This window comes from Antrostomus carolinensis, unplaced genomic scaffold, assembly GCF_000700745.2.
Source record: "Antrostomus carolinensis isolate BGI_N321 unplaced genomic scaffold, ASM70074v2 scaffold11221, whole genome shotgun sequence".
NCBI lineage: Eukaryota > Metazoa > Chordata > Aves > Caprimulgiformes > Caprimulgidae > Antrostomus > Antrostomus carolinensis.
This window is the reverse complement of record NW_010293551.1, coordinates 8,106-28,672: the sequence shown is the minus strand read 5'-3', so window position 1 is coordinate 28,672 and position 20,567 is coordinate 8,106. Positions and strand designations below refer to the sequence as shown.

Below are 20,567 nucleotides of genomic sequence, written 5' to 3'. Positions count from 1 at the left end.
CTGCAGCAGAGAGGCTCCCCAGCAGGAGGGAGCTGCTGGGCTGGAGGTCCCTGACGACAGACGAGTGGAGCCCCGCAGGAGCCTCTCCTCTCCTGCCACCTGCAAGAGAAAGGAGGCACCATGGGGTGAGTGGTGTGGTTGTTCCCTACCTTGGTCCCTTGGAGGATTTAGGGCTTGGGGACAATGCAGTCTTCCTATATGTGTGCATGTGTGTGCACTCCAAGAAGGACATGGAGGTGCTGGAGCGTGTCCAGAGAAGGGCAACAGAGCTGGGGAAGGGTCTGGAGCACAAGTGTGCTGAGTTCCCTTGTGGCTGAGGGAACTGGGGTTGTTGAGGCTGGAGAAAAGGAGGCTGAGGGGAGACCTCGTGGCTCTGTGCAAGTCCCTTGGAGGAGGGTGGAGAGAGGTGGGGGTGGGTCTGTTCAACCAAGGACCAAGTGAGAGAACAAGAGGAAATGGCCTCAAGTTGCACCCAGGGCAGTTGAGATGGGATGTGAGGAAGAATTTTTTTGCTGCAAGGGTTGTCAGGCATTAGAAGGGGTTGTCCAGGGCAGTGGTGGAGTCCCCATCCCTGGAGGGATTGGAGAGTCGTGTAGACACAGCGCTGAGGGACATGGGTTAGTCATAGGGGACTTGTCAGTGTTTGGTTCATGGCTGGACTCATTGATCTTAAAGGGCTTTTCCAATCGAGGTAATTCTGGGATCCTGGGATTCTGCATTGACTATCCCAGTGCAAAGCCCACGCTCAGTCCTTGGAGTGTAGTTAACTGACAGCTTCTGCTACCTGAACGTTCAGCAAATCAGGGTCACTGTTAATTATTCAGTAGTAAAATCATTCAATCTGAAAATTACTCTGGTGGGTGGCAAATCAAGGTCATTGCTTTTTATTTAAAAATAAAATATTTAATGCCTACTACTGCCATCACCAGTTATTTATTTTAAAGTCATTTCAATTTCATATTATTTTGATACTAATGATTTGCTGATGACTAGAACCTTTCAGATGAAATTTGTCAGTGCTCTGCAACCTTCATCATTTAAGCCTCAGCCTATAACCTCCAGGTTCTACACTTAACAAGGGAGGAACCTGTGTCCCAGGCAGCTGAAATGCTTGTCTGAAGCCATGCAGCTGCCCTGGAGGAGGGCAAAGAGCCAAACCAGTGGTCCTGGCTCTCCTTCTACACTCCTGAAAAGCCCATGGATGTTCCCAGTACTTCTGAAAAACCCATATGTCTCCTTAGCATCCATGAAAGAAAGGAGATGCTGACCAACAGGGAGGAAGGCAGAGTCAGGGATAGTTGTGCTTGATGTTGGGGAAGAATATGTCAGGGCACAAGGAAGAAGGTGAATCATGGACTCCAGGAGGTGGAGGAAAGGTTGGATGTCTACACATGACACAGATGGAAGACGGAGCTGAGGTGAGGAGTGCTGGAGGGCATGGAGGAGGAATAGACATCTCTTAGGGCCAGGTCAGCCCTTTCCTACCTTGGTGGGCTGGAGGTGCTCGAAGATGTTCTCTCTGAGGGTCACCACAGCTCTGTTGGCATTTCGCTCCTGCTTGTACATCTGTGTGGTGGGGGGGATGGATGGGGCCACAGCTGCATTCAGGTAGGTCCCATTGCCAAAGGCCAGAATGGCATTTTCTTTGTGTGAGAAAGAGATGGAGAAAAGTGTTGTCAGGGCAACATTTCCATGGGAAATCATACACACCCCTTCTCCAGCTTCCTTTGACTGCATCACCCAAATGCATGCCCAAGGGTCTTCAGAGCTCCTTTGTTGAAAGCACAGGGAGCTGGACACCTATAGATTTGAGGACCAGATGATCTTCATACCCTCATTCACAAGAAACCTCACCAGCTTTTGGGTGATGTTGCTTGGAGCAGCCATGTGTCAGGCCATACTTACGGAGACAGATATTGTCGGTGAAGAGATGCAGGAAGTTCTCACACTCTTCCTGCCGGTTGCCACTGGCATTGCATGTGCACCAGGGAGCTATGCTGGAAGTTGAGTTGTCGATGTAGTTGGGTGTGATGGGACTGCCTGCCGGGAAGGATGGAGAAGTGTTACCACAAAGCTGGTACTTCAAGAAGGGACAACGATTTTCCTCCTTGCTGCTTTCATGGGTTGCTCTGCTGACAGCCTCAGCTGAGCCCCACTGTGATGGCAGCACAAGAAAACCCTTCAAATGTTGGTGTCACAGGTCTGCTTTGCTCCCAGAGAGGAGAAGAGGGGCAGTCACAACCTGGTTTTTTTTCACCCCACCACCAACAAAACCTTTAGTCAATTAAAATATCCCATCAGTCCAAGGACAGGCTGAGAGAACTGGGGCTGTTCAGCCTGGAGAAGAGAAGGCTCCAGGGAGACCTAGTGGCCTTCCAGTACCTGAAGGGGACGTACAGAAAGGCTGAAGAGAGACTTTGGCCAAGGGCAGGGAGTGATAGAATAAGGGGAAATAGTTATAAACTGGATGAGAGTAGATGGAGATGAGATATGAGGAAGAAATTCTTCGGTGTGAGGGTGGTGAGACAGTGTCCCAGGTTGGTCAGAGAAGTTATGGCTGCTCCTCCCTGGAAGTGTTTGCGGCCAGGTTGGATGAGGCTTTGAGCAACCTGGTCTAGTGGAAGGTGTCCCTGCTGATGGCAGGGGGGTTGGAACTGGATGGGCTTTAAGGTTCCTTCCAACCTATACAATTCTATGATTCATTCCATGGTTCTATGAATGGGCAGCTCCTGGCAACTCCAGTTCTGTAACAACATTCAAAAACTGTATGTGAATGTGTGTAAAGGTTTCCACACTGTCATTGAAAAAGCCAAACTCAATCTCCAGAATGGTCAGAGACAACAGAGGAAGGATTAAACCAGAATGAAATCTTGACCCAGAAAGCTATCAGTCTACACCATTTGTCAAGATGGACCAAGTCCAATGGCCATTGGCGCTTCAACTCTGGCTATGCTTGTGCTAACTGCTGCCAGCTGGATCTTTGCAGCATCTGAAAACTCAATTTGACATCCTCTAAAGTCAACAAGATGGCAATGGATGGTGATTTCCAGTGACATCACTGGTGATGACATCAGGGAACACCTGACAGAGCAGATGCCCTGGGATGACCCATCTATTTCCACCTGAGAGAGAAGCTGGGATCTTGCCCGTGGTGCATGGTTTTTCTCCCTCTGCTGTTATCCTAAAGTTGCCCCACGCTCATGGCTTAGGCTCCTTCTTTAGTCACTGCAGAGAGGAAGCCCAGCAACTCCCTGAGATCCCAGCCTCAGCTTTCTACCTTACTGTCCTCATAGCTTTAGCTGGCTGGATTTAGAGGAGATATTTCCCACCCAAAGGAGATATTCAGGGAAGTGGTTGAGTCACCATCTGAGGAGGAATTTAAAAGACATGTAGATGTGGTGCTTATGGACATGGTTTAGTGGTGAACTTGGCAGTGTTTGGTTTATGGTTGGACTCAATGATCTTAAAGGTCTTTTCCAACCAAAACAATTTGATGATTCTATGATTTCCCACCCAAAGAGTGGGAGAAAGAGCAGCTGAAGGACACAGCCTCTTACCTATGATCCCTGTATATGCCAGTAGACAGGCAGCATAGCTGTCCCTCCGGCAGCCGCTCGCAGCCTGTGGGGACGGCTGGCAATTATACTGGAACTCTGCGTAGCGTGACCTGATGGGGCGAGAGCACAGATGGACATATCAGCAGAGATATTTGGGGCAAAAAGGGACAACATAGCACACTGGTGGTGTTTATAGAGGGCGACACATTTGTAAATTCATTTGCTGCTGTAGGTGTTGCTAAACCAGTTTGGAGGAATGTCCTTTTACACTGTCCTCCCCCCACCCCAACAAACCCAGAAGTGGGTTTTATCCATTTGAGATGAGACATGAAGAAGTGCTGTAGTTAATGTTTTACAGGTTTCCTCTGGGAGTGCAAGAAAGGTCCAATCTTGGAAGAAATGTTTGTTTTCTGATGGGTACAGCTGGTTTTCAAGAGAAGAGCTGTTGCAGTGAGGGAATTCATGCTGTGTTGATATTATCTGACTCTTGGGTAATAAATTCCCCTAGAGGCCTCAACCTTCATTTTGGGGCTGATTTGCTGCAAGAGAGAATCACTCTGGTCCAGTTTCTCTCTCATCAAAGATTATGCTCTAAATGTAGATGAGGTCAACTTCAGATTAAGGGAAATGCCCAAAGGCTCAGATGTGAAATGCTCTAACCATCACCGGGGCTGCTGCCACATCCTCTGCTGCAGGCATTCATTCTCAGGAGAAGATTGGACCTTCTGGAGCCTGTGGAGCAAGAGATTTATGGCATACAGCTCCGACCACAGACCACTGTGCCTCAATTTTCACATTGTCTAGGTCAAAGCACCAAACCACTTAACACAAAGCAGTTTTGAGTCACACACTGGGCTTGCTGGGACTGTCTGGACCATGCAGGGAAGCTGGTGCAACATGCAGACAGATTGCCAGATTGCTCTTTGCTTGTGGCTCCCCTGCTAGCTTGGTTGGATAAACTCTGTAAATCATGCTGCCAACCACATATTTGCCATCTAATTCATTAGGGATGAGTCACTTGTTGGCATATAGGCATCTAGTGATGTTGGGACACTGTAGGATATCTAAGACATCCACATGAAGCTTTCAGGTAGGACATAGGACCTACTGGAGATTCAGATCCATTTAAACAGGCATCCTGTGGCCAGGTAAGAAGGCATCTCACATGGCATCTGAACTGCTTAGGAAACTCAAGCGAGCACTATCACTGCTGACAGTTGAAGGCAGGGCCCTTTAGATGACAACCTGCAGTGTCTGGACTGTGAACTGGGTACCTCAAATGTTTGCTCTGCCTGGGAAACCTCAGAAAAAATGAGCATGTTGCTCCTCCCAGATAGCCTCTCTCTTCCAGACATTTTGTGGGTGCTCCTGGTCAGTGTCAGCATTCCGACTTCCTCTTTCCTGCCCACATCTCTCCTCCTCCCTGGTCTTCTCCTTTTTTTCTCTTCTTTCTTCCCATGTTTGCCCCATACCCTTTCTCCTGTGTTATGGCCAGGAAAACTCTTTTTGCCCAAATTTTTGCTGCATTGTTTAGGGGAGGGAAGTACTGATTGCAGGTTTAGTATTATTCATTTATTATTTAGTAGAGCCCACCCATCCAAGCTGGGAAATTCAAGGGTTTACAGCTGTGGAGAAGCTGCAGGAGGACTAAGCACTGCAGGCAGGGTTAGCTCTGGAGTATTTTACTTTATTTCTTTCAAGTGCCATGATTCGTTCCTGGCTCTCCTTGTGGTTTCTGCACGGCTAGCTTTGACCGGGTCACACGCCAACCCCTTGCTCCCGCCGTGTCTCTAGAGGATGTTTTATATTATAAATTCAGAGACCAAGGAACCAGATAATTAACAGCTGTGCTGCTTGCAGGAAATGGTTTCCGGCCTCCTGGGAAGCAACACTCTCCCCTTTGAACCTCTTCTTTCCTTCTGGGCCCACTTGTCTTGTTAGGGAGAGGGCAGTACCCCTCTGTTTTGGATTCCCTGGGTATCCAGGGGAAATCTGAGCAAGAACTGGTGTGGCTCAGGGGCTTTGCATCTTTCAGAGTCAGCTTCAGATGTATAGTTTGGTTGTTCTCCTTCATCCACGTTTCTGGGGAATAGAGGAATGAGGGTCTTAGTACTAGTCCATCCTTCCAAGAGGATGCTGCTGCTCTCACATCCCTTTGTGAAAAGACATCATTTTTTAAATTGTAATTTAAAGATGTCATGCTGGTAGGGGATAGATGCTGGAAATTCAGCTCAGGAAGTCTCAAAGCCCACAATAATTAGAGACTGGGACAATATTGGGAGATGTGTCCTACACTTGCTCTTGTGCTGTTCTCCAGGTATCTGCTCATGGCCACAGCTGCACACAAGACACTGGGCTGGGACCACCACATTTAGTGCAGTTTGGCTGCTGTTACCATCTTACATCTCTTACTGACAGATGGGCTCCACTCCTGAGAGCTGTATGTGGATTAACTTTCTGGAATATCAAAGACTTTTGAGAAATAGGGGGATGAAAACAGTAGAGCTGAGGGGAAAACACTGAAGGAGAATGTCTGTGAGTGTGCACATTAGGATGGGTCTGTGCATGTGTGCGTGCACGGGGCTTAAATGGAAACAGAGGAGCAAAGCACCCTGTCCACATGTTATCTGGTGGATCTGGGGGGACAACTGTGACTCTGAGACTCCTATTGCAAGCACTAGAACATCCAGCCATGCAGCAGAAGGGTCTTTTTTTTCTATATATTATTAAATTTTCTAATTAAAAAAAAAAAGGCCATAGTTTTAAGGTATCTCTAAGTGCTTGTTTCTGTTAGGATAGCTTGGGTGCTTCTGTAGGTTGCTCTGGGATAAGGGAGATAGTGAGGAGACAGATTGGTCAAAGGGGTTGCAAACACCCCAAACCACATCCCTGCTTAGCTTACACCTTCTTGGAACTATTATTAGGAAGAAATTCTTCACTATGAGGGTAGTGAGACACTGGCCCAGGTTGCCCAGAGGAGTTGTGGATGCTCCTCCCTGGAAGTGTTCACGGCCAGGTTGGATGAGGCTTTGAGCAACTTGGTCTAGTGGAAGGTGTCCCTGCTGATGGCAGGGGGGGTGGAACTGAATGATTTTTAAGGTTCCTTCCAACCCAAACCAGTCTGTGATTCTATGATTCTATGAACTATTTCCATAGCAGTCTTTTCTTTAGGACCAAAGTTAAAAACCCATAGAAAAAGTCTAAAAAACTCCAGCTCAAACATCTTATATTCTTCTGTCTGTTAGCACCTCCTGTATAGAGTATGAGACAAGGACATGGGTCATGGGAAGGAGCCACTCAGGCAATGGCCTGTCAGTGGGTTGTGGTGGGATGGGTGCCTCCTGACAGGACCCTTCAGGTGAGTGTCTTGGCTCTGGGCACTGGGCTGTCACTGGTGTATGAGCCCCAGGCTTGTCTGAGGGACATCTGCCCACGTTGGCCACCTCAGATTGCTAATGTTACCTGCAGACATAGTTTTCCCGGCAGGAGTCCAGAGGCGCCAGGCAGTTGGGCTTCTCCTTGGACTCGTAGGAGCAGGCAGGAACGATGGTCTGCCTCCGGCGTTCGGCGCAGGCTGTGTCATCGCAGGGGCAGAAGAGCAGCTCGTGGGTGTACTCCGGTGGCACGCGGTCAAAGAACTTGCGCAGAGCCTTGTGGCACTTGGAGCGGTTGCAGGTGTCGGCCCTCGCCAGGCGACGGATGCAGAAGGAGACGTACTCCGTCCGCAGACGCTGGCACATCTCATCCACGTTGCAGGCTTTGGCAGCATCCAGGCACCGGTTCACCTGGGTCACCTCATTCTCAGACCCTGTGAGGTGATAGGAGATGGTGATGGGTTTTGCACCGACCTCCTTGCCAGCAACACCACCCTACCACCCTACACTGAGACCTTCATCTCCATCCCGCTCCCATCCATGGCTCCTCAGTGAGGTCACCACCCACTCTAGGAAGACAATGGCCAGGGTGAAGTCCACATTTACTCTCTGTGTCCCAGCAGGTCTGAATTTTTTTCTACTCACCTTTCCCAAAAGGTTCTATGGCCACACAACAAACCTCATAGTCCAAAGCCTGCTTCACCAAGTTCCTACATTTAATTAAATGAAGCTTTTCTCTACCTTCAGCAGCTTATAACACTTTACCAATGTGAATTAACCAACTTGAGGTCTGGGAAGACACAAGTAATTAGAAAGTGCATCTATTTATGGCCTTGACTGGATCCACCAGTGTGATGGGATCTCTTCTAATGCACCTTCTTTTTCAAAAAAGTTGCTCAAGATCAAACGCTGTCAGTGGCCATGCCAGGACTCCTGGTACATGGTTGGTCTGCACTAACTCTTGCACCCCAGACTCTCTACCCTGTGCAATGAGTTTCCTTAGGCCTCCAGAGGATCAAGTCAGACTTTGGCAGGAGCTGAGCTATGTTCATCCCAGGACCTGCCCATCTAAATGAGAGCTGTCCTGTTCTCAAAGCCCCACAGCAGTGCTCTGGCTTTCTCCATTCAGACCAGTCCTGCCCAGTATGCCCATCTTCTAAGCCATGAAACACTGCCTTGATGGGATGGGGATCAGAGCAATAATCAGGAAAATAAAGCAAAAACTGTGGTGATGGATAAGAAATACTCTGTCTTTGGTAAGCAAATAAGGGTCTCATGAGTTTATATGTCAGTGAACTCTTCTGCAAAGAGGAGAGCAGGTAAGAGTGAAAAATATTTGTGTAATGCTGATTTTTAGAGCTCCTTCAAAGATGGTTTGGTCTCTTTTTATAGGGGAGGGAAATGCTACAGAGTTTCTGGTAGGAGTCAGTTGAGACATTAGGCTCTGTCTGATTGGAGAGATAAGATGAAGGTCCTCCAAGCGTGAGAGAGAAAATGAATTTGAAGCCATTTTTCACTTCTCTGAATTAAGCCCATGACCTGAAGCACAGCAGAAGGACTTTCTCCCCAGCAGAGAAGGAATTTTCACAGAGGAAAAAATCCCCAGAATTATAAATTTCCAATTCAGAACCAAGTCCTATCTTTGTCCGGGAGTTAAAACAAACCAGTCACTTCTGAGAAGTGTTAAAACATAGACAGTCTCCCTGAGCACTTCCAGACTGACTGCCCTCCTTCATTTTCACTGACGTTATCAGATTCTCCTTCTCTGAACATTTATTTTTCCCTTCCCATTGTCCCTATTTCTTGCAGGGAGCTGGAAGTCAAATTCCAAGTGTTGCAGTTATTTGATGATGGGTGAAATTGATGCTCAGTGTTTTCCTACACGTAGGTACTTCCCTTTAAAAATGCTCAGGGAATAATATTGTTAGAACATCGGTTTACGCTGGGGAGCTGTCAGCAAATGTGTAGGAAAGAGTTACTTGGAAGGGTTTCATTATCCATTCAGTTAATGAATCACGAGGAACACGCTAGCTTTTCTCCTCTTCCCACGCAACAACGGAGGATGTGCTTTTTTAAAATCACCCCTACAATTAGAGTGGAGGGATACAATTCCTTTTGTACATTTTTTAAAATTTTTTAATAGTGGTCATTATTGTTTATGCAAAATGCAAAAAAGAAGCTGAACATGAGCTGGCAACGTGCGCTCACAGCCCAGAGGCCAATAACCGTGTCCTGGGCTGCATCAAGAGAAGTGTGTCCAGCAGGTCGAGGGAGGGGATTCTCCCCCTCTGCTCCGCTCTCGTAAGGCCCCACCTGGAATACTGCCTCCAGTGCTGGAGCCCCCAACACAAGAGAGACCTGGAGCAGCTAGAACAAGTCCAGAGGAGGCCACCAGGATGATGCGAGGGCTGGAGCACCTCTCCTATGAGGACAGGCTGAGATAGTTGGGGCGGTTCAGTCTGGAGAAGAGAAGGCTGGATAATCTTTAAGGTCCCTTCCAACCCAAACCATTCTATGATTCTATGTTTCTATGAAAATTGGGTTAAAATATCTCTGACTTGGAATAAGGTCACAGGGATGTCTTATGTTTCAGCAAGTTATTGGGAATATATATATATATTTTTGTAGATTTAAAAGAGGGTTCTTTGTTAATGATGACCATATAATCCTGGGCACTGGACAGGCATGGGGTGACAGGTCCTAAAATGTGTTATAGAAGGTGTTGATGATTACAAATACGAAAAGAAAAGGTTAAACCAAGAAATGTCATGTCCCTTGATGGATTCTGAGTCCTTTGGTACACATCCCTGCTGCTTTGGGCCTATTCACTTTGCTGCCCAACTAGTTTCAGTCTGCTTTTAAAACCTGACAATGTGTTAACCATGCATAAAAATCCCCATCCCTGGATTTCAACATGCTCTGAAGAGCCCTGTAGGACTTCCAGTGAAAGAGGAAAAACTCTGGTAAAGAAGGGCATGACCCATCAAACAGCTTCATGCATGCTTCACTTTCCATGCTCAAATCAGTCAAGTGGAGTCAATAAGAAGATGTGAGGTCAAGGAGCACCCCCCTCCGCTTCCCCTCGCTGCTCAGATTGTCAAGGGCTGATGGGTTAATTTGCTCCTGGACATTTTCACCTAACAAGTGCCTCACTATCTCAGGGACTACGGACATCCATTGGCTGCAGGGACGTGCTGCTCCTTACTCGCTTGAGTGCACTTCAGCTGTGGATGCCACCCCAGAGTCAGGTGCACATTTGGGAAGAGCTACAACAGGATTGTTGTTTTGGCCCATCTGCCAGAGACATACAACGAGTATATTTCCTGCTCCCAGATGGGTTGTTTGGTAACAAAACTCACCGTTGGAAAAGCTTCCCTGTGGCTGTGGTGCATAAGCAGAGCTGAATGCTGGTTGTGGTAGCAGCTGTGGTGTCGGTGATGGATGGTTTAATAGCTACCACATTGACCTTTTAACTGCTGAGCTGGGGGTTCATGCCCTCGAGGGGGTTAAAAGGTGTCGGGCAGCTCTGCTCAGGTTATTAAGCAGATTACATGATGCAGAGCAGAACACAGGTCTGAGTCCTGAGGTTGCCGTCAGGGCATGGGGTTAAAGGCTGTGGATGGGATCAACCAGTAGGTTGGGTTATTGACCTTTCTGCCTACAGAGTTTGACCTTGTGACTGATGTGGAAAGTACATTCTCATACCTAACGATATCCAAGCAGCCCCTGCTCAGCTGGGTGTCTGCATGGCACAGGTCATCCACCTGCTAGAGAGAACCAGCCTGGCTGGGATGGCTCATTGGAAGAGATCTTCCTACCATGTCCCTCAGTCCCAGCCCTTCACAGCATGGACATGAAAAACCCAAAGAACAAAAAATCACAAGTGCTTCTTTGTAGGACACATTCTTCCGCCAACAGTTTAGTACAGGAATCATAAGCAACTCCTTGGAAAAATGATTCAAGATCTCAGCAATGCTTCATGAAGAGTACACAAGAGACCACAAAAGACTGCCTTGTCCATAGTGCTCGATCCCACAGCCTCTGTTTTAACTAGTCATTGGAAGAGCATCTTCCCAACCACCTACCTGCAGTGATGGATGCCAGCCGGACGTAATCAAAGCCTCTGATGAATGGCTCATAAGGGGAACTCTCCAGTACATTCATGCCTGGGTTGAAAAGAGAAATTAGTGAGAAGGCAGCTGAGGCTCCTGAGGGATGTCTGAGGTGTACGAGGTTCTTTTTTAGTGCAGGTTTGCTTGGTGGGTCCAACAACATGTGTGCTCTAAAGGTCATAAATAAATGGATACTCAGAGTCACAGGAACTGAGGTATGGCCATATCCTTGGAGAAGGGAACAGAATGTAGCTTCTCTTTTAGAAATATATCACAACTTTGGAGTAAGACAGCCTCTCGGGGAACTATTGAGTTGCAAACCTCTATAGCTCAAGTCTTGGGCCCCTTTACAGGGATTGCCACTGAGGACACCAGCCTGTAGCACAGGCCCTTGCTCATGGACAGAGTTCAAACCACCAGCTCCCTACACACATGGGGTTTCCATCATCATTCTTGCTTTTTCCTATATGTCTTTACCTGTGTCAATGGTCCTCACCTGTTTTTAGGACACAACCAAGGCTGTGCACAGGGCTGTGTGTGTGGCAACACACATGCCTTCATATTTATTAAAACCTCTCCCCTTCTCCTTGCCAACAGCCCTTTCTTACTTGGCATAGAGCTAATGACCCACAACTGCAGCAGAAACTTCCCTTCTTCATTTTTAAGTTGCTGGGAAGCTAATTTTATTCAACCGGTGCTTCCCTTTTATCCGCTCAATGGTCCGTAATGCCCCGTCATCCTGATGGATACCACAAGAATATTATTGAAGCAAACAGCTCAGTGTAGTTTGGGATTTTTTTTTTTATTTTATTAGACATTTAGATGGATATGGACAGCAGCAGCAGATGTACTGGCTGGGATAAAAGGACTATCAAACCTCATGCTCCGGGCATATGCTGATCACCAGCTGCGGTCAGGAAGAAATAGCTCCCAGGGTACACAGCCCTGTACAATTACCACAGGTGCATTACAAGGCAGCTTTACACCTTCATTGAAATATCTTGCATCATTACTGACTGGAGAGGAGCCCATTTGTATGTTCAGTGTAGCAGTTTTATGTCCTGATGATATAGCACCTTATCAGAGAATTGTTATCGGCTTGTCATCGTGTTATTGTGTCTCCAAATGGGAAGGTGGCTAAACACAGGCACGCTCAAGAGAAGCTGAGTAAATAGTATGCTTTGTAAATTCCCTGAGCACACACTTCCACAATTGTTTTTATAAGAGGGTTTTTCTAGGAAGCTTTTTACAGCCTCCTGGGTGTGTAGGACTAAGAGACAAAGCCCTGCAGGTAGCATATGGATTGGTTTCCTTTCTCAGTCAATTAAACGGATGTAAGGCCTCTGAAACATGTGACTGTTATGAAATATATTTCCCTGGGGAAATTAAGGCAAGGAAATCAAAGATTTGGGAGTGTGAATCTGCATTGCAAGTGAACTCAGTGCTTGGAAAAATGTGAAACTCGGGACACAACTGTAGAGGAGAAGTAAGGCAGAGTCTTGGCAGTCTCTGATAACAGCCCTCTCACAGTTATCCCAAAGATAGAGGTCCCAAGCTGCTGGGCAGGAAGCCCATCCAACCTGGCCATCCAGGAGATGGAGACCCACACCTGGCCCCTGCCTGCACCCAAGAGTCCCTGCCATCCTCTCCCTGCTCTTCCAGCAGTGGTCCCAGAGCTGGGAGTCCTCCTGACACTGCTGTCCTACACAGCCACAACACAGATGGACTGTGTCCAAAGCTTCAGGCCATGAAGGTCAATGGGGAAGGGGTTGCAACTCAGCCTGTTAAGATGAATGGAGAGGCTGGATTGCCACCTCTTCCCCAGGCTTCACTTCAATGCAAACAAGTTCACCTGGCAAGTAACTGTAGAAAAGACTGGATCCTGGAGGTTGCTGAGGTCTCTGATTTCCCCAGTCAGTTCATATCACCATGCTCTGCACCTTGCAAGCTGTAGCACTTGAAAGCTTTCCAGGAACTTGATCAAGCCCTTTCTGGCAAGTCTGTGCTTTATAGTCTTCATTCTCTTTGTTTTGCTTGGCCTTTTGGCCTGTGTTATCACCCCCTGCACCTTCCCTTTCAGCTTTCAGGCAGCAGTGTTTTATTAATCTATTTTGCAGCCCATTTTCATGGTGCATAAAATACTCACCAGCCTGACAAGGCAGAGTTATGGCCACTGGGGTGTACTTTTATGATGACTCTTAAAAAACGTCAAAAACCAAACTTACTAAATACTGGCTCTGGGAACACTTTAAATTCCAACTTGGTGTCACCAGTCCCAAATCTTCACTAACCCAAAGACACTGGTGCATTTGAGATCCTCCAAGAGAGTGATGTTTTTAAATTCATGCTGTTTTTTTCTTCAATGCCCATGTTTTGCATCATCTTTCTGTAAAATCCATGGCTTTTGTGGTCTTGGCAAGCAAGGTCTTGGCTAGCAAGGTCTTGGCTAGCATACTCAGATACAAAACATACCATGCATTTCCCCAGCAAAAGATCTCAAGGTATACTGGGAATATCATAAATAAGAGGCCAGGTTAAAAAAAGAGAAGGAGGTGTCTCAGGTGTTCAACATTGTGTTCCCCAAAACACCATTACCACAAGGGTCAGTAGGTCTGGAGAGGGAACAGAAGAGTACAGGAGTGACCTTTTTTCCAGCCACTTTGGTGCTGGGGAGCTCTGCAGAAAGCCCCAGCAGTAATTCCCTTTCAAGAATATCATCAGAAATGTGTACCCTGCTTGACTGACCTTCCATCAACGTATGGTGGATGCTCCAGTAGACACTCAAGCAGTGCTTCTCCTTTTTCATGCCTCGTTTGCACTTGCAGCCGTACAGCTGGCTGGAGAGCAGGGCTGTCACGGTGCTCCGACACTGGTTCTTGGCGTTGGGGCCCAACTTGTTGGCTCCATTGCCTGCGATGCATTGCCGAAGGGTCCTGAATTTGGCACTGCAGATGGGGTCGTTGGTACAGGACTCACCTGCTTGAAGGCAGTCCCTGCTCGAGCTGACAGCTTCTGCCATACCTTCTGCAAGAAAACCGGAGAAGTGGTGTGAAGGTGATGGAGCAACCCCAGGAGGGAAATGAATTGTGTCTGCCGTGAGCTGGACCAGGCTGGGATGTCCATCTTCACACGCAGAGATGGAAATCCCTCTCATCACCATCCACTGTACAAGCAAAGACTCTACTTCTGAAATCTTTAAGTGGGCATATCCCTCCCTGACAGGTCACCTGGAACCAGGCTTACTGCTCCTACTCATGGATTGCCCACAAGATGGGGAGCACTGGCTGCTCAAGTGAGCTGCAGCATTGCTCAGCAGTGTCGCAGAGGAACAGGAGTGGGTGAAAGGAAGTTGGAAGGATGTTAAGGAGACAAGACACAAGCTGAGATTCAACACCTCAACCCAACCCTCTCTCTCATACTACTGGGCCACCAATAGCAGTGAGATGCATGTGGTGTCCAGCTGAGGAGCCAGAGGGAGAGATCACCTCTCTCCTGGAGAACAGGTTCTTCCTGATTTGAGAGAATGACCCTGGACAGTGTCAGCCTGGAAGCAGGATTATGTGTGGTAGAAACTCAGCCAGTTCCTGATACTTGGTATTTCCTGCTTGGAACACAAAAAGCTTTCCAAACCCTTTGCTCCCCCAGATTTCTGTGTCATTTCTGCCCTCCAAAGTTAACAGCAGCCCAATCCTATGGAGACTCCACCCTCACCTCCTTGCACAGGATTTAACTCTGCCTACACCTCACTGAAACTATGAAGGGTTCTGTGTGGGGTGTTTTGACATGGAGTCAGCCCACGTGTATCCTAGGAGTTGGCCCTTGTTCACTGTCACCACCTCCCCAGGACTTCCACTGTTTTGTCTTGGCTTTTTCCAAGCTTCTGTAAATTCTTCTCCCTTACTTGTGAAAATACTAAGGGTGCTCTGTTCCCCATGCTGAAAGGATGGTGGACAGCACAGGAGGAAGATGTTATTGCTCCGGGTGCATGAATTAGTTAAACGTGGCCAGTGGGGCTCTGTGGGGCTGTGTCCCCATGGCCTGGAGCAGACCATTTCCATGCTATTACATGCTCCTCCTCTCCAAAATGTGCTGTCCACATCCAGAGTGACTCCTGAGCATGTGCTCACTCCAAGGCTCATGGCTGCATTGCTGCACCCCAGCAATGGCAGGATCAGAAGCTCAGCCATGCTCAGTGGAGCATGGTAGCACTCAAGTGATGGAGAGGAGATTGGTGTCAGGATAAGGTGAATTCCACTCCTTCCAGCTGGTATGATGCTCCGGAGCATGTTGACATAGGTCAGACATGACTGCAGCATGGCTTGGGGGAATGATCAAGAGGGAAACTTGGTTTATGGAAGGCAAGAGTCAGTCCCTGTGCCTATAATGTAATTTCAGATCCTGCTGTACTATAAAACCAGAAACTACTGTCATGACCTTGAAGGAGGACTTCTCAAATACTTCCCAGAGGAACTCCTTGTTCCTAATGTAACTTGTCTTCCCTTTGGATAGGAACCAGGTCTCCTTACCCATCATAAAGTAGATAAGGTGGGGGCACCTTCTGCTTTTTGAGCCCCTCCAGGGTCTGTTCCTAGTGAGACTCAACTTGGACAATATTAGAAAATCTAGTTTCATGAGAAAAATTTGGGGCCCTGATTTCCGTCTCTGAGGACTTAATGAGATCTCCCCTTTCTCCAGGAGTCTATTGATCTCTCCATAAAGTTCTTTTTTCCCTCCTTCCACCTGCTACTTCTCTTGCCCTGAATTTCTGCACCTGCTGCTGCTGTCCTCCCAGTTTAACCCCTGAGCCCAGTATACCCATTTCTCCTCCCTCAGCACTCACAGGGTGTTTGTTAAGAAGGAGATGCTTCTGTTGCTCTTGATTAGAGTAGAAGGTAGCAGCTGGAGTTCAGATATTTCAATTATGTTTATTACAAACTTGGGGTGAACCCACCAGGAGGTTTCCTCCTGAAATATCTCAATGGCATCTTAAATGCAAAACCTTTCATCAGACTCCAGACTATTCCAAAGTGCCTCATGGCCAGTGTCAAGTTTTCAGTTATTTCAAATCTCACAACACCTCAAATTTGAGCTCTCCTACCCCTGATTTATTCATAGACCTGGTTTATTTAGCACTCAAGGCTTGTGTGGATCTGCCAAATGTGAAGAGAGAAATTATTTCCAACATGTAGGAAACTCTGCCTTGGGCTGTCATATCTTGAAGAACTCCGAACACAAGGAACCAGTTTCCTTGAAATATCATTTGGTCTGCAATTTCACTGAGATCCATAAAATAAGCTGAAGCTGCTCATAGTTTCTGCTTTCAGACACCACTGAATTTTCCATGCACATATCTGAGCAGAATCCATACAGAAAAAAAAAAAAGTGCTTGACTTATTTTGCCCTGGCTTTCTCCAAAGAATCTCCTCTGGACAAGGATAAAGCATGGCAGGTTTTATTCTAGAAGAGATGACTTTGTCAGTGTCATGTCAGCTGCTAGAAAAGTAGGTTAAAATAGAAATTATGACCCTCCTTCCTCCTCTCTGCTACATGAATTGCAGAAGATACTCCCCAGGATGGTTATAAACACAGCCAGCCTGTAAAAGCTGTAAAACACTTTGGGATCCCACTTTAAATAAATCAAGCAGATTGACCATTGGAGAAATTTTCCTGCAAAATTTTAAATAAATATATCCTCAAGCTGAGACTTGCTTCATAGAACAAAGGCCAGGGGTGAATATTTACAACCCAAACCCAAAGCATAAAACATCCCCATTCAGACTTTATGACAGAGATGCTTGAAGCAACTTGAAGTGGAGCGTCACAAATGACCCGTTCCATAATCACGTCATTTAAAAACCAAATCATTCAGGGGATTTTATTGTTAGCGATGTCTTTGCAACTGAGACAACATAACACCACGTTTTCCTCCTCACACGACCCCTGAGAGAGTAATTTTCTGCAACATTAAGAGAGGACCTCTTAGGGGAAAAAAAAAATCTCAGTGACTTTATAAAATAGATGATGCTTCCTCACAGGCAGGGACAAAAGCAAAATCAGGTCTTCTCTCCCAAAGACAGAGTGACCTTTCTAGTTTTGCCTTCAAAAAAAGCACCTTGTGTACTCCCCACCATGGGATTTTCCTCTACCTCTGCCCCTGACTGACCAGGGGGCTCAGGATATGCACCAGGTTGTGCCTGGCTTGGACTTTCCCTGCCTCTGCTTTTCTAATAACAGACCTTCCAGCTCCCCATGCTCTTTTTAAAAGGCCATTTGTCTGGGTTTTTATTCCTCGTTTGCTGCTAATTTCACGCTGTTTACGGTGGGCAGATGGAGTAATGAGTTTATTTTCACATCCTGTTTGTAGCTGTGCTCCACATCTGTTTCTGCTCTCGCTTACCTCAGTGACACTTAGATGAAGATCCTCCTAATGTGCAGGAGTAAGAGAAAAATCTGACTATTTCCATTGCTTTGACAGAACCTCGATTCTTCTTATACAGATATCTCAACGTGCATTTTGTTGAACAAGGAGGTCTGACCCTGCTCCAGGGAGACCATTTCCTTCACCAAGGAAATGCAGCTACGCTTGGGGTACAGAAGTGTGAAGGTGACCCCATGGGGTCTGGAAAAGGTGAACAAAATGCCTGGAGAGCAGCAACATGGGGCCCTGGAACTCTGCCTTTGTGATCCAACCAACACTTGGACTTCAGATATTTTAGGAGGAACCACATAATTTCTTATGGTGCTGTTCAACCTGAGGCTTTGAGATATCTCCCCCTCCCCTCCAGTTTTTGTATGTATTAGGTGTGAATCCTTTTACACCCCTGATTCATTCAGAGTCCTCTGGAGTGTTGAACACTGTTATTATTTCCATGACAAGCTGTTAACTCCAGAACATTCAGTGTTTGCTTTTACAGTATTTGCTGCTAAGAGGAGAATAACCACCCGAGATCTCCAACAAAGCAATAGGAGTGTCTTTGTGTTCAGTTTTGAGCTCCTCACTCCAAGAAGGACATGGAGGTGCTGGAGCATGTCCAGAGAAGGGCAACGGAGCTGGGGAAGGGTCTGGAGCACAAGTGTGCTGAGTTCCCGGCTGAGGGAACTGGGGGTGTTGAGCCTGGAGCAAAGGAGGCTGAGGGGAGACCTTCTGGCTCTGTCCAAGTCCCTTGGAGGAGGGTGGAGAGAGGTGGGGATGGGTCTGTTCAACCAAGGACCAAGGGACAGGACAAGAGGAAATGGCCTCAAGTTGCCCCAAGGGAAGCTGAGATTGGATGTAAGGAAGAATTTCTTTGCTGCACAGGTTCTCAGGCATTGGAAGGGGTGGTCCAGGGCAGGGGTGGAGTCCCCATCCCTGGAGGGATTGAAGAGTTGTGTAGACACAGTGCTGAGGGCCCTCTTTTCCTATTTCATGCCTACCGAGTCTTGCCCCATAAGTACAAGTATGATGTAGAAGGCTCCTGCTTTTTACTCCCCTCGTGCTCAGGCTGCATCTCCTGTGTTCATATATCCTCCATGCTCCTGGATGCCTTCTCCTCTGCCACCTCATGTGCCTGCTGCACTTCAGAGGTGTTCTGCTGACCAGACAGATCCCATGCAATATTTCATGGTGTGCAAGCGGCTGTCCCTCCACAAGTCCTGTTTTGCCTGCAAAAGTGGATGTCTCTCTTCATGCCAGAGTCAGTCTTCCAACCAGCACATAGGCCATGTAAACAGCTGGGAGAGGACATGGCAAAGTGCAATTGCATCCTACCTGTTTTGCCTGCAAAAGTGGATGTCTCTCTCCATGCCAGAGTCTGTCTTCCAACCAGCACATAGGTCATGTAAACAGCTGGGAGAGGACATTGCAAAGTGCAATTGCATCCTGTGCTAACATCACAGATGCCTGCAGAACTGGGATCTAAACCTGAGGTGGGCACCAGACCATGTCTCTGTGTTCAGCTGCGAGAAATGGCCATCACAGAATCACAGAATGGTTTGGGGTGGAAGGGACCTTTCACGGCCATCTAGTCCAACCCCCTTGCAGTGAGCAGGGACATCTTCAACCAGATCAGGTTGCTCAGATCCCCATCCTGACCTTGAATGTTTCCAGAGATAGGACTTCTACCACCTCTCTGGGCAACCTGTGCCAGGGTTTCACCACCCTCAGTGTAAAACATTTCTTTCTTATATCTAGTCTAGATCTAGACAATTGGGCAATCCCGATAGTCTGGGTCAAATTAAATCAGTGGAGAGATGTTAGTGCTTGCTGATAGAGAACTGGTAAAACATTTCTTTCTTATATCTAGTCTAGACCTAGACAGTTATGCAATCCTGATAGTCTGGGTCAAATTAAATTGGTGGGACAGATGTTAGTGCTTGCTGATAGAGAACTTCCTGATATCCAGAAACTTTCAACTTGCCCAGACCTGTCAGAAGTAAGTTGTTATACACAGATATCCTGCAGTAAAAAAAAAAGATGGGAAAGGGAGTCTGGAGGAAACATTCCTAGTATTTCCCAAATATTCATAAACCAAAAGTGATGCATGAATGCGGCCAGATGGCTAATGTAGGTGGTCACTGCTAAACCTTGTTTAGACCATGTTTTCATGTAAGAATTTTACAGCCAAGCTCTCAGGAACACCTAAGGAAGAAATCCTTGTATACAACTCAAACTTCATTTTCTTTTTACTGTTGAAATAGCTGCAGAGTGTGCAGAGGACTGGCTTTCCTGCAAGTCCATGCTTTGCGTATATCCCCACCTGCATACCTTAGATGTGTTCCAGGAGTGCACAGGTCTTATGAGGAGCAGCTGAGGGAACTGGGGTTGTTGAGCCTGTAGAAGAGGATGATCAGGGGGGACCTTATTGCTCTCTCCAGCTCCCTAAAAGGAGGGTGTAGAGAGGTGGGTGTTGTCTCTTTTCCCAGGTAACTAGTGATAGGATGGGAGGAAATGGCCTCAAGTTACATCAAGGGAGGTTCAGGTTGGATATTAGGAAATATTTCTTCACTGAAAGAAAAAGGAACAGGCTGCCCAGGGCAGTGATGGAGTCGCCATCCCTGGAGGTGTTCAAGAAACGTGTAGATGTATCACTCAGGGATACTGTTTAGTGGGCATGGTGGTGATGAGTTGATGGTTGGACTGGATGATCTTGGAGGTCTTTTCCAACCCATGAATCTGTGATTCTGTGAAGTTGTTGCTCACAAATGTCCTCCTTTCCAGGGGTCCCACTTGCAATGGGGTTGAGGTACTCAAGAGTGCTTGAGGCATGCAAGAGTGGCAATGCTATGCTGAGAATTCACCGCTGCGCTAACATATATTCACTCTCTGCTCTCACTGAACAATAACCTGTACCCTGCCTCATCTGGAAAGAATTGTCTAAACCATAACAAAGCTGCTCTAGTAAACACCTCTGTCATATTGATGGTCCTTCCCCAAACCTGCCTGAGAACAGCCATCCCAGGAGATCCCACACACCTTATTCAGAACTCATAGCTGTCACCTGGATTTCGTAGTTCCCAGCAATCCCCTTTGGGATACTGGGATGCAA

General features: G+C 47.2%; 1 protein-coding gene across 1 annotated transcript in view; it reads right to left on the bottom strand.

Annotated features, from left to right (window-relative positions):
* The window catches only part of LOC104532182 (GDNF family receptor alpha-4), a 14,152-nt gene extending 83 nt beyond the window's left edge, over positions 1 to 14,069 (bottom strand). The window contains exons 1-7 of the mRNA XM_010177318.2: positions 13,789 to 14,069; positions 11,017 to 11,097; positions 7,020 to 7,365; positions 3,558 to 3,667; positions 1,906 to 2,040; positions 1,486 to 1,643; positions 3 to 99 (exon numbers count right to left, since the gene is read on the bottom strand). Of these exons, the coding sequence (XP_010175620.2) occupies positions 3 to 99; positions 1,486 to 1,643; positions 1,906 to 2,040; positions 3,558 to 3,667; positions 7,020 to 7,365; positions 11,017 to 11,097; positions 13,789 to 14,062 (1,201 nt within the window). The 5' untranslated portion in view covers positions 14,063 to 14,069. The remainder of the gene's footprint in view (positions 1 to 2; positions 100 to 1,485; positions 1,644 to 1,905; positions 2,041 to 3,557; positions 3,668 to 7,019; positions 7,366 to 11,016; positions 11,098 to 13,788) is intronic.
* Positions 14,070 to 20,567: the final 6,498 nt, after the last annotated feature.